The 11,763-nt window shown below is 32.5% G+C and overlaps 1 protein-coding gene across 1 annotated transcript in view; it reads right to left on the bottom strand.

Annotated features, from left to right (window-relative positions):
* Positions 1 to 271: 271 nt before the first annotated feature.
* Positions 272 to 11,763, bottom strand: part of LOC105617752 (SPRY domain-containing protein 7) — a 51,362-nt gene continuing 39,870 nt past the window's right edge. Inside the window, 3 exon segments of the mRNA XM_012199306.1 lie at positions 272 to 565; positions 990 to 1,092; positions 1,244 to 1,521. Of these exon segments, the coding sequence (XP_012054696.1) occupies positions 468 to 565; positions 990 to 1,092; positions 1,244 to 1,521 (479 nt within the window). The 3' untranslated portion in view covers positions 272 to 467.

The following is an 11,763-nucleotide window of genomic DNA, read 5'->3' as shown; positions in this document are numbered from 1 at the left end:
TGTACACACATATTTATGATTATATCTATTATTATACAATTATACAAAGATATGTGTAATTATCATAACATAAACATCGGATTGAAATAGAACTAAATTGACTCATTCGAACAGTTAACGTTAATCTCTTTTTAGTTTTAATAAATCTCAAGAATTTTCTCTCAATTAGTTATATAAAATCTAATGCATCTTCGTTCCGTAGAGAATACATCAAAAAATAGATTCTCACATCTTTAGGCAAATCGTTTATTCCAAGCTCTTCAATAAAATATATTATCATGCAATTGTGTTTATTACATTGTTTTTTAATACCATGTTATGTTTTTATACTATACTTGGAATTCCCTGTTTACAATTTATCTTAGTTTAATTATTTAACGTTTAATTTTAACTCTTAATGTTATAAATTTAACGAAATTCGAACGAGGAATGTCAGTTTTAACATGTTATTTTTGTTCCTATCCCTGCTAGAGCAATGATTGTTCCAGCATTATTTTCTCGAAGCCCATTGGTGGAGTATAATTAAAATTTTCTAGAAATAAGTCCAGAATGGCTCCATCATCCACTGAAAGTTAAAATAATATAAATTATATATAAAAATATATCAATCGTCACACACATGTTAATTTCCAATAAACGAAAATGAATTGAAATGGATTCAGAAGTACACATTCGCAAATTTGAAATGAATCCTTTTCAATCTCATGCATTTTTGTTCATTTATAGGAATTGCACATCTCTATGTCCTTTCAACCTAAAAAAAAATTCAATTCTTTAAGTGCATCGAAAACTTCTCAGTTCAAAATTCTGAATAGGAAATGCGATTTTTCAATCCAATTAAATCTCTAAAAGAAGTTTTTCTATCCAATTGCATCTAAAAGAATAAAGATGTTATACTGAAGTATTCAGGTGAATTCAAATGATAATTAAAATTTCAATCCATTTTAATCAATTCTCGTTTATTGTGAGTTGTTAGAATAAATAAATACCATATAACACTGGATAAATCCGTCCTTTTACACCTATAACTGGAGCATTCATGGATTCTCCATTTAAATAAAAATTCAACTCTACATGATCGTAGGATACTCCCTGAAAAAAAGTTTTTAATTATTCAAACAAGATATTGATTGTACAATAATAACAATCTTTTAAAAAATCAGAAGCATTTCTTCGATTTTTTAAGTTTAATTAAGTTTAATTTCTTCAAAATATATCAAACTAAATAGCAGTATATACATACGATGACATCTCCTTCCTGAACAGGATTTTGAATCTTATGAAGTTCTTGTTCATTATGCCTTATGATACCATCAGAATCAAGCGCCCAACTTTCTGAGTCTTTGCCTCCTATAGCGACATTAAGATCCGTGTCTCTTCTAGCTAATCCAATGCCCCATATACCACCCTGCTGTATCTTTACTTCAAAATAACTTTTACTCTGAAGAAGAGGGGCATTCGTTAAGGCACCACCACTTCCGCATATTCTTAGACCATTTTTTACTATTACTACCTCATTTCCTGTATAAAATAGCATGATAATTTATATCTTCATCATATCATTTTTGTACATATAGAATATATATGTATATACAGGCTATTTTCAAAAAATCAAATTCAGCATTTATATGGTAGATAGCATACACATTATATTGAGTAAAAAAAAACTTTTATAAATATAGGACAAAACTCAACCGTTTCTGTGATATAAATAATTTTGTATGTAAATATATGATTTTAAATATACATAAATGATTTTGGCTTTTATGTGTCATATGCGATGTTTATCTCAATATTTATAAACCGCGTTCTATATGTCCTCATTCAATTTCCATTTCCACTTCATAACAGAAGATAATTACCGACAATCAATCAAGTGTCATCAACCAATCAAAAGTGATTGCGGATTTTATTTGATGATTACACAGATCGTGCTGAAAATATCAGCGTATTACTCTCAGCGTATTAATCAAGAAATAGCAGATATGCATTTTTTAATGGTCGTGCTAATGGAAATGCCTCTATTGCATGATGTTTTTACGCCGAAAAATTTCCTAACCGAAGAGTTCCTTGTACACTGTTTTAAAATCTTCATCAACTTTGTGAATCAGATTCATCTAGAACTCGCCATTGAGACTTTGATGGGCTTAAGATAGATCTGTATTGACGTCGAATACGAAGAATTGCATTTTAAGGATAATAGAAGAAAATCCCGGAACCAGTATAAGAAGGATATCTCTAATACCGTAGAAATCATGATGTAAAAATGCAAATGAAACGTTCCCGTGGATGCGTAGTAAAAAAGTGAATTTTAGGCAAATTTTTAGCATTTCCAGTATGTCAGCGCTATACACAGGAAAGCGCATATTGAGCAAAATTTGATTGGTTTCCAATATAAAATAGTTACTATTGCCATTATGGACAATGTTACACAACATACCATGTTACACAACATAACATGTTACACAATATATACAGTAACACAACTCTCCTGCTTTTATGTTGGCCAAAATGGAGTGCGCAAATGGATGCCTGAAATAAGTAAGTTGTTCAGTAACGTTATCTATACTTCTCACTTTTTTCTTTTTTCGTTCTCTCTTTCAGGATCATTCAAATGTTCGAGTAATTGAAATACGATTAGAGAAAGAGATAAAAGAAAAGAAAATCATGATTAGTTTAGTTTAATTTGTTTAATTTTTAGTTTATTGCGAAGCTCTATGACAAAGACTACATGTTAACAGAGTATAATAGAACATAAAATATGATACACTGAACTATAGTAAGCATAACATAAAATAAAATACAATACAAGTCATTAGCTTGCAAATGGTTAGGCATCAGCAAAATTGCTGTTATAAGCCCAACAACAGAACTAGAAAAGACAACAATGCAATGAGAGATAACCATTAACTGAAATCATACATTCACGCGCACGCGCGCGCACATATACCTGCAAACACATCAATTTCATCAATCTCGCTTAAATACTGTGAATGATATGTATAATTGCTGAATTGCTTTCGTTTTAGCTAAAAAATCTGCGTTCTATGTGGTGCAATTCTAATAATTTATTAAAACGTAAGCGATCTAGCAGGAAAACAAGCATCGCGTGTCGCAATCGTTAATTAAAATATTTTTATAATATAATATTTATCATACAACATTTATATTATTTTATATTTTTTTTTTGTATTTTTTTTTGTTTTGCATTACAATTATGAATCTATTTCTTTTAGTTTTATTACATTTAGATTATATATAATTTGATGTACAAACGACTTAGAGAGAGGGGGGATGGGGAGAGAGAGGAAGAGAGATAGGGGAGAGGAAGAGAGGGAGAAAGAAGAGGAGAGGGAGAGAGGGGAGAGAGAGAGAGAGCAGAAAAATAAAGAGCAACTGAGAAAAAAATTCAAATGGCGTTACTAGAGAACTTACTTATTTCGCGCATGTACACTCCATTTTAGCCAAACATCAAAGATGCCAGAAGGCTGTATATACTGTGGCTACAACTTGTATTCTTACATCATGGTAGGAATCGATACTAAGATTGTCTGGAGACCGCTTTATGAGCAGTCTAATCATACCATATCTAACGAGTGCAAACACTCACTCCACCAAATCATCAAGCAAAACTAGAATGTTCACAGCGATTACTCGTAACTACTGTTCAATCAAAAGTGGATTGGATATTATATGTTGCATGGCCCTTTCGATCTCTTGTTTTAAAATCCTTGGACATTTTTTATGGAGATATTTAAAAAGCAGAGTATATTTTTCGCTAATAAATGACATAGAAGAATTACGTGACTAAACGCAGCGTATTTGTCAAATAATTCTACAGAGAACTTTTAAGAGAGTTCACGACTCTATAAAAAGAAGATGCTGAGCATGTACATGGAAATGGAAGGAAGACACATAGAACACTTAAATAGACGCTAACATACAAAAATGTTTTTTATATCTCAAAAATGATTATTTTCGATCTATATGTTCACTAAGATTTTTTTTTTATTTAGTATGATATGTACTGTCTACTATATAAATGATGAACGGTTTTTTTGAAAACACTCTGTATAAGTCCAGTAAACACGTATGTCTAAAAGACAATCCGAAAGAGATATCTTTAAGATTTAAAGGTGTTTTTTAAACGACTTTTAGGCAAGTTTTAAAAACATCCTTTTTAAAACGTCTTTAAAATTGTCTAATAAACATTTTGAAGATGTTTTTTAATCATATCTTATAAATGTCATTTTTTAATACAAAAATTATTCTCGATTTTTATTTTATTATATTGAGGAAGACTCTATAAGTTGAAACGTATTATTCTCTAATAATCTATTATATATATATCTGTTATATTCTTTTTAATGATGTGTTAAATTAATTTTAAGATTTTAATAAAACATCTTGTATTACTCATATATTTGATCGTTGATATTTGAATTATTTTGCTATACAAACTTCGAACGTTATTTAGTTATATTATCGTATTAATTTTATAATAATTACAAAGCTGCTTTTTCTGCTAACGCAATCAATGTCATTAGATTTATGAAGTACCGCAACCGTCTGCCATATTGAGTCCAATATAGTGACAATTTCAAACTGTATTGAGATGAATTTTTGTGTGAATGACGGAAAGCATTGAAATATTAATCAATTATATTTATGAGCAATGTTTATCGGTATAAATAAATACAACTGATTAACTTCAATGCTTTCCGTCATTTACACAATAAATTCATCCTAATACATTAGTTTGAAATTGTCACTATATTGGACTTAATATGGCGGACGGTTGCGGTACTTTATAAATCTAATGACTTTACTTCGAACTGCTTCATCTCTCTTTCATTTGCCTGCATCATCGCATGTTTGGCAAATCGCGATTGCGCATGACGCTCTGATCTATCATATTAACGACTATCTAGCTAGTAATAATCTAAATTTCTTACAGAACTTTATTCGATAAACTGTAGGTTCGTTCTTGCACGAGGATTGCACTAGAACTGAACTGAACTAGTGCAATTCAGAACTGACGAGTGTAAGCGTATAGGCAAGGAATAAAAAACATTTTAGTGCAAGAAGGCGTCTTATATTGTTTACCTGGAAGTATTAGATTCGTGTGATGAAAATGAAAGTATTAATGCAATTTTACTAAAAAAATTAAGAAATTAATAGATATATATTATAGGCTCAAAAATTTAAAAACGAAATAATTCAAAAGGATTATGAGCCAAACAGGATTGTCGTGTTATACATTTAACACTAAAATATATTAAGAATTTTAAACACGACCGTATATGTGAATACATCAAATACGACAAAGAAAGCCAAGATGGGTCAAATTTTAAATGTTACAAATACATTATATATTCTTTTTATTAAATCAATTTATTCATATAATTGCGAGTCAATAACATTCGGTTTCAACACAATCATTCTGAAACGCTAATAATCCTTCCTAAATTAAATTAGAAAATAAGAAAGAAAAAAAAAATTTATTGCGAAAAACTATATTCTTCAAATTATGAATGTTTCGACTCGATATATTCTTTTGCTCTAGTACCAAACTGTCTTTTAGTTTGGCTAATGTAAGATGTATCACAATAATAACAAGTTATCTTATAAATCACATTGTGGTATATCTTTGGGTCTAATCATCTTTTCTTCTTTTTATAAATCTTTTAAGGTGTTCGGAATTGTGAAGAATGTAGAGGGTAACCGGAATCGAACTCATGAAAACGGGCTCTGCAGCAACGAGCGATAAGCGTCATCGCGCAGAACTGCGATGTGTGGGGAAAACGCGTCAGCAACGAGAGTGACGTCATAAAATGACGTATTAAACGCGATCGAGGAGCGAGCATATATCAGAATTTATTAAACAAAATAAAGAAAAATTAATACGTTATGAGTTCTTTTCTTTTCGTATTTTTTCACATATCAGAAGTGGTGAACCTTGGGCCTTGATATTACGATGAGAAGAAGAACGATGGAATGGGACGCCATAGGTCACGGCGTTATGCCGAGTGTGACGATCCGAAACGGAAAAGACGGCGTTCATCTCAGTCAACATCAGGAGACGAATGTTTCGATAGGTTAGAATGCATCGTGGATAGCCTAGATAGACAATCTCATACACGGGATTCATGCACAAAGATGACGAACTTATGATATCTCCGTCGAAAGATGACTTAGAGAAGTGATCAAGATGAATTAGCTGCACAATACGATTGGGACGATAAAGCCATCATGAGATTGATACCATTGCGCTTGAAGGGATATGCGCGGCTGTGATACGACAGCGATTGGCGATTACATAGATCGAGACAAAATCTGTTGCGACAACAGTTCTACAAGAAGATATCTTTTAGTAAGTTATTTCGAGAGCCGCGCTGTATGAAAGCAGTCTTGGACAATCATTAGGAGATTACTGCCTCCAAAAATTAAACAAGTTACGCAAGTTAGATATTAGTATTGCGGACAAATATCTTGTTGACGCGGTGATTGGTGGAATCACGGATGTTGCGAGGACAGTATGGACCGCACAACATATACGAATCCTAATTCATTGTCATCGAGTATTCGTTGCGCTACCGAGGCATCAGTTGTCCCGACTAGCCGAATCTGAAAAGCGTGTTGTAAAGAAAATGGTCCAAGAATTGTTAGATAACAATATTATCCGCGAGTTAAAGTTACCACATACACGAGTCCGATCTTATTATAAGAAAGAAAAACGATGACTGTATAGACTATATAAATTGAATGTCATTATGGTTAAGATTAAAAATAAACAATCTATACAAGATCAATAAGAGTCACAGGTGAAGGTGCCAACGATTAAAATTTATACCATTAATCGATTGTGTGGAATCTTCTTTATTTTGAACGTTTCGGCTCTCTTTGAAGTCCTCTTCAGTAATACATATCTCAAATCTTAAATTGAACCTTTCGTTACATGTGAATCACTAACAGGTTCCTAACTAAAGTGAATCCTGATTTGACATACATAAAATTAAAATTGAGTCAATAAGAAAAATCAAATCCAAACAACTCATCTCAAACGGGAAATTCAAAAATTCCATGAAGCTTTATGAAACTGGAGATTTATACTAATAAATTATTGAACCAGTTATCTCAGTTTTATACATAATCACTATTTATAACCTTCCTCTCCGGATAGTCAAAAGCGTTTAACAGACAGTTTTTAATTGAAAAAGGACCGCAAAACAAAAAAATTAAGTCGTAACTAACATTACAATATTCTAAATATAAATGTAAAGTCATAAATTATGTGTATACAAGACATGAAAAATACATTAAATTCTTTACGAAGTGATTTAATTGGTCAATTCATTTAGCATCGTATATGCGTGATGTAATCCTTCGGTGTCAGATCGTAAATTCAATTCATTTTTTGCATGCTTTTTCAGAGATTAGACGTTTATTTATATATAAAGATCTCTCATGATCTAGAATTTGGACATTCTCCCAATCAAATTTATGATTCAATTCAACTCTGTAATGTTAATTCGTAATAATCGATAATTGTGATATTCCAATTGATGTAATTATGATATTTAGTAATTCTAGAGTTCAATTTTCTACCACTTGTCCTACGTAAGACGCGTCACAATCTTTGTCTCATGTTAATTTGTATATTACATTTTTATTCTGATTCTTTGGGAGAATATCCTTCTGGGCCTTAATGAATCTACTGAGTTTGTTATTACTGTAAAATATTTCATGTGTTCTTTTTTACAAGTATTTAAAAATCTGACGTAGTATTTGTGTAAAGAATTAAAAACCAAGGAATTCTTTTTATATTTTCTGAATTGTCGTTATTGGACATGCAATCTTGTTCAACAAGAACACGTTTAGAAGATAAAAATTTTAATCTTGTGGAAATGGTGTCAAAAATGATCTCCATTGGGTAATCATTCCTTATATTTCCTGATAATGTTGATTACTAATCTAATGTTTTTTTTGATAAAATTTTGAATTTAGATAATAAAATAACTTTATCAATCATTCAAATACTTCTTTTTTCTGTGATGTAGGACGTGCAGATAAAAAATTCAGGTAACATCCTGAAAAAGTAGGTTTGTGTCCAGTCAAATTCTAAGTAATCTTTATTCTTAATAATAGTCACATCCAAAAAATTAATCATGTTCTCCCCATTTTCCAATGTAAACTGTAATCTAGTGTGAAACGAGTTAAAAACAGTCAAAATGTGTTCTATTGAATCAATTGAAGCTGCATTACAATATCGTCCACATATCTAATATAAAATGATTTCTAAAATATTCCTAAAATATCTAGTACTTCTCCAAATCCTGCAAAACAAGATCCGCAATAATTGGAAAAAGAGGTGACCCAGAGAATACCAAATTTTGTTGATAATATTCATTATTAAAACAAAAAAATGTAGAATCCAAAACAAAAGATACGGCCTCAATGAACTCATTTTTCGATATGCTAATCATCTTCTCAATTTTGATCCCATCTTTTCTCTATACTTTTGACCGCCAATTTAATCGAAACATTTGTAAATAATGAAACCACATCCAATGATAATAGAGTAGAGATTTCGCTCCAACTTGAGTGCCTCTTAATTTTTCCACAAGTTGGAAACTATTGTCTATTTTGAAAGTCTATCAACATTTTTTGAGATTTCAGAGATTTCATTAAGAATGAAGCCAAGAAATATAAAGCTATCCAATGATGAGATTATAATTCTAAGCGGTATCCCCTCTTTATGTATCTTCGGTAATGCGTATGCTCTTGATAAAATCCTATCACTAGTCGCCAATTTTTTGTAAGTTGATTCTGAGATGTAATTTTTCTTTTTCCATTTTTTTTTTTAATAATTCCTGAGCATTTCTTGATAATTTATTAAGAGGATTTTTGACTAATTTTGTATACGTATTTGGATCACTTAATATTTATGTGATTTTTTCTATGTAACTATTCCTGTCCAACACTACTGTTATATTCCCTTTGTCTGTCTTCTGTAAAAATTATCTTAGGATTGTTTTTTATGAATTTAACAGAGTAATTGACCAAAAAGGAGATTCTTTTTGTGATAGAATTATTGAGTATCGATGAGGATAAAAATTTTCTCAATATTACCAAATTTCTAATCCTCAGGATGTTCGCTGATTTTAAAAATCTAAAATTGTTTCGAACGTTCAAAATAAAGAAAATTCTACACAATCTATTAATGATATAGATTTTAATCAGTGGCATCTTCACCAGCCTGTGAAGCCTCTTATTGGCCTTGTATAAGCCTTGTATTGTTTATTTTAACTTTAAGATTTAGAGTCTGTAAAATTTGATTACGGTTAAGGATACCTTATGTCTCAGATTGAGAAACAGATTGATAAGCGCGGAGGTAACCGGTATTTCACCGGATTAGATTTTCTATTATCAGGCTATTATCAGGTACTGGTGGCAGAGGATTTATCGAGAAGAAGCCTTCATGATACTAAAGGGATATTACGAGTTCTATGTCCTTTGTTTTGATTAATGCACCCGCCGTGTTCCAACGTTTGATGGATAAAGTGTTAGAAAGCTTAAAAAATACAATCACATTTCCATACCTGGACGATATTATAATACCATCGAAAACTATAGAGAAAGGTTTAGCTCGCTTGCGACAAATATTAGAAGCGTTTCGCATACATGAATTAACAATTTGAATAAGTGCACGTTCTTCGTGAAGTCAATCGAATACTTAGAGAGATAGATGAGCGAGGAGTGCGACCCGGGTAGCGCAAAGTCGAGGCGATGTTGTAGATGGAATCGCCACGTTTGGTGAAACAAGCTAATTTGTAGTAATTTGTAGTAATTTTTAGCTAGTTACTTTAGGAGGTATATCGAAAATTTCGCCATAATCATTGAGCCACTGACAAGACTGATAAAACAAGGTTCCTTGGATGTTGGGAGAGGTTCAAAAGGTGGTTCTTAATACTGTTAAGAATAAGCTTACATTCCGACCGATACTAACAATATTCGATTCGAATAAATTGATTGAAGTACACACCGACGCGAGCGCAATAGGTATAGGCATCGCGTTAATAGACAAACGAGGGTTAGACGCATATGTAGCTTATTACAGTAGGCAAATGACGGCAGACCATTCATACTGCTATCATTCATACGAACTAGAAACGATGGCAATTGTTTTTGCACTGCGATACTTTCAAGTTTATTTAAGATTAAAATTTAAAGTGGTACCGACTGTAATGCACTACGAGCCATTTTCCGAAGCGGGACTTATTACTTCTGATTGATAGATGGTGACTCGAAGTATTAGGTGTACAACTTTGCTTCCGCCGTTTTCCTATAGATGGCTTTAGCGGTAAGTAAGGTCGAAATAAATAGATCATAGACATCATACAATAAACTTGGGCATCTGTCAACATAACCCCATAGAAACATTAGTCGATTTGTGTCTGCATCATAAAGTTATTCTCGATTGAAAATGTCAGTTTACGAGTCAAATTCTCGTCATTTGCGGGAGGTTTTAATTTTTTGCTTCATGAAGAAATCTGCGGCTGAGGCTCATCGAATGCTCTCAAATACTTATGGTGAGGCCGCTATTAGTGAAAGAACGTGTCATGAATGGTTTCAACGCTTTAAGAACGGTGATTTTGACATCTAAGGTCATGCTCTGTATTTGGTGGGACTAGCTCGGCGTAGTGTATTATGAACTGTTAAAATCGACTGAAACAATCACAGGCGATCGGTATCAAACGCAATTGATACGTTTGAGCCGAGCATTGAAAGACAAACGGCCGTAATACAACGAGAGACACGATAAAGTGATTTTGCAGCATGACAATGCTCGACCCCATGTTGCGAAAGTGGTCAAGACATTCTTGGAAACGTTGAAATGGGAAGTCCTACCCCACCCGTCGTATTCTCCAGACGTTGCTCCCTCTGACTATCACTTGTTTCGAATGGCACACGGCCTGGCTGACCAGCATTTCCGGTCTTATAAAGAAGTAAAAAATTGGATCGATTCGTAGATAGCCTCAAAAGATGACCAGTTTTTTCGACACGGGATTCGTACGCTACCCGAAAGATGGGAGAAAGTAGTGGCCAGCGATGGACAATACTTTGAATCATAAATGTATAACCAGTTTTTTACAATAAAGCCTCGAATTTCAGAAAAAAACGGCGGAAGCAAAGTTGTACACCTAAATACAAGAATAGATTTTCGACATAGAATACCGTGCGAGATCGAGAATGTCATGTTGATGCCTTAAAAAACCCCGTGCCATTCGAGTTAGAAGTATCGCATGTCGATGTCACGGAAGGCGACTAGATACTAGCTGCGCAATTAAAGGACAAACAAATACTACGAATATGATTTTGTTATGAAAAGCCGATGGGCGAAATAAAATATTACTTCGACGAATATTTGGTGACAAGCTGTATAGATAACGAGATTAACGTGGATAGTATCGCGAGATGGACAAATGCAAATCTATCGGTTATACCACGATGACGCGGGGCATCTAAGCGCAGAGAAGATACTAGATCGAGTTAAAAGAAATTATTGATTTGCTGGAATGCGCCATTTTATAAAAAAGTATGTCGGTGCCTGTTTAAATTGTGCGTATTACATACTTAAAAAACAGATTATGTAAATTGAACAGCATAGATAAGATTCCAATTCTTTTTCATATTAGGTGTACAACTTTGCTTCCGCCGTTTTTTTTTCGAAATTCAAGGCTTTATTGTATAAAACATTGG

The sequence above is a fragment of the Atta cephalotes genome (genome assembly GCF_000143395.1).
Source record: "Atta cephalotes unplaced genomic scaffold scaffold00014, whole genome shotgun sequence".
In the NCBI taxonomy this organism is placed as follows: domain Eukaryota; kingdom Metazoa; phylum Arthropoda; class Insecta; order Hymenoptera; family Formicidae; genus Atta; species Atta cephalotes.
The sequence above is the reverse complement of the archived record's forward strand: the minus strand, read 5'-3'. Positions and strand labels throughout refer to the sequence as shown.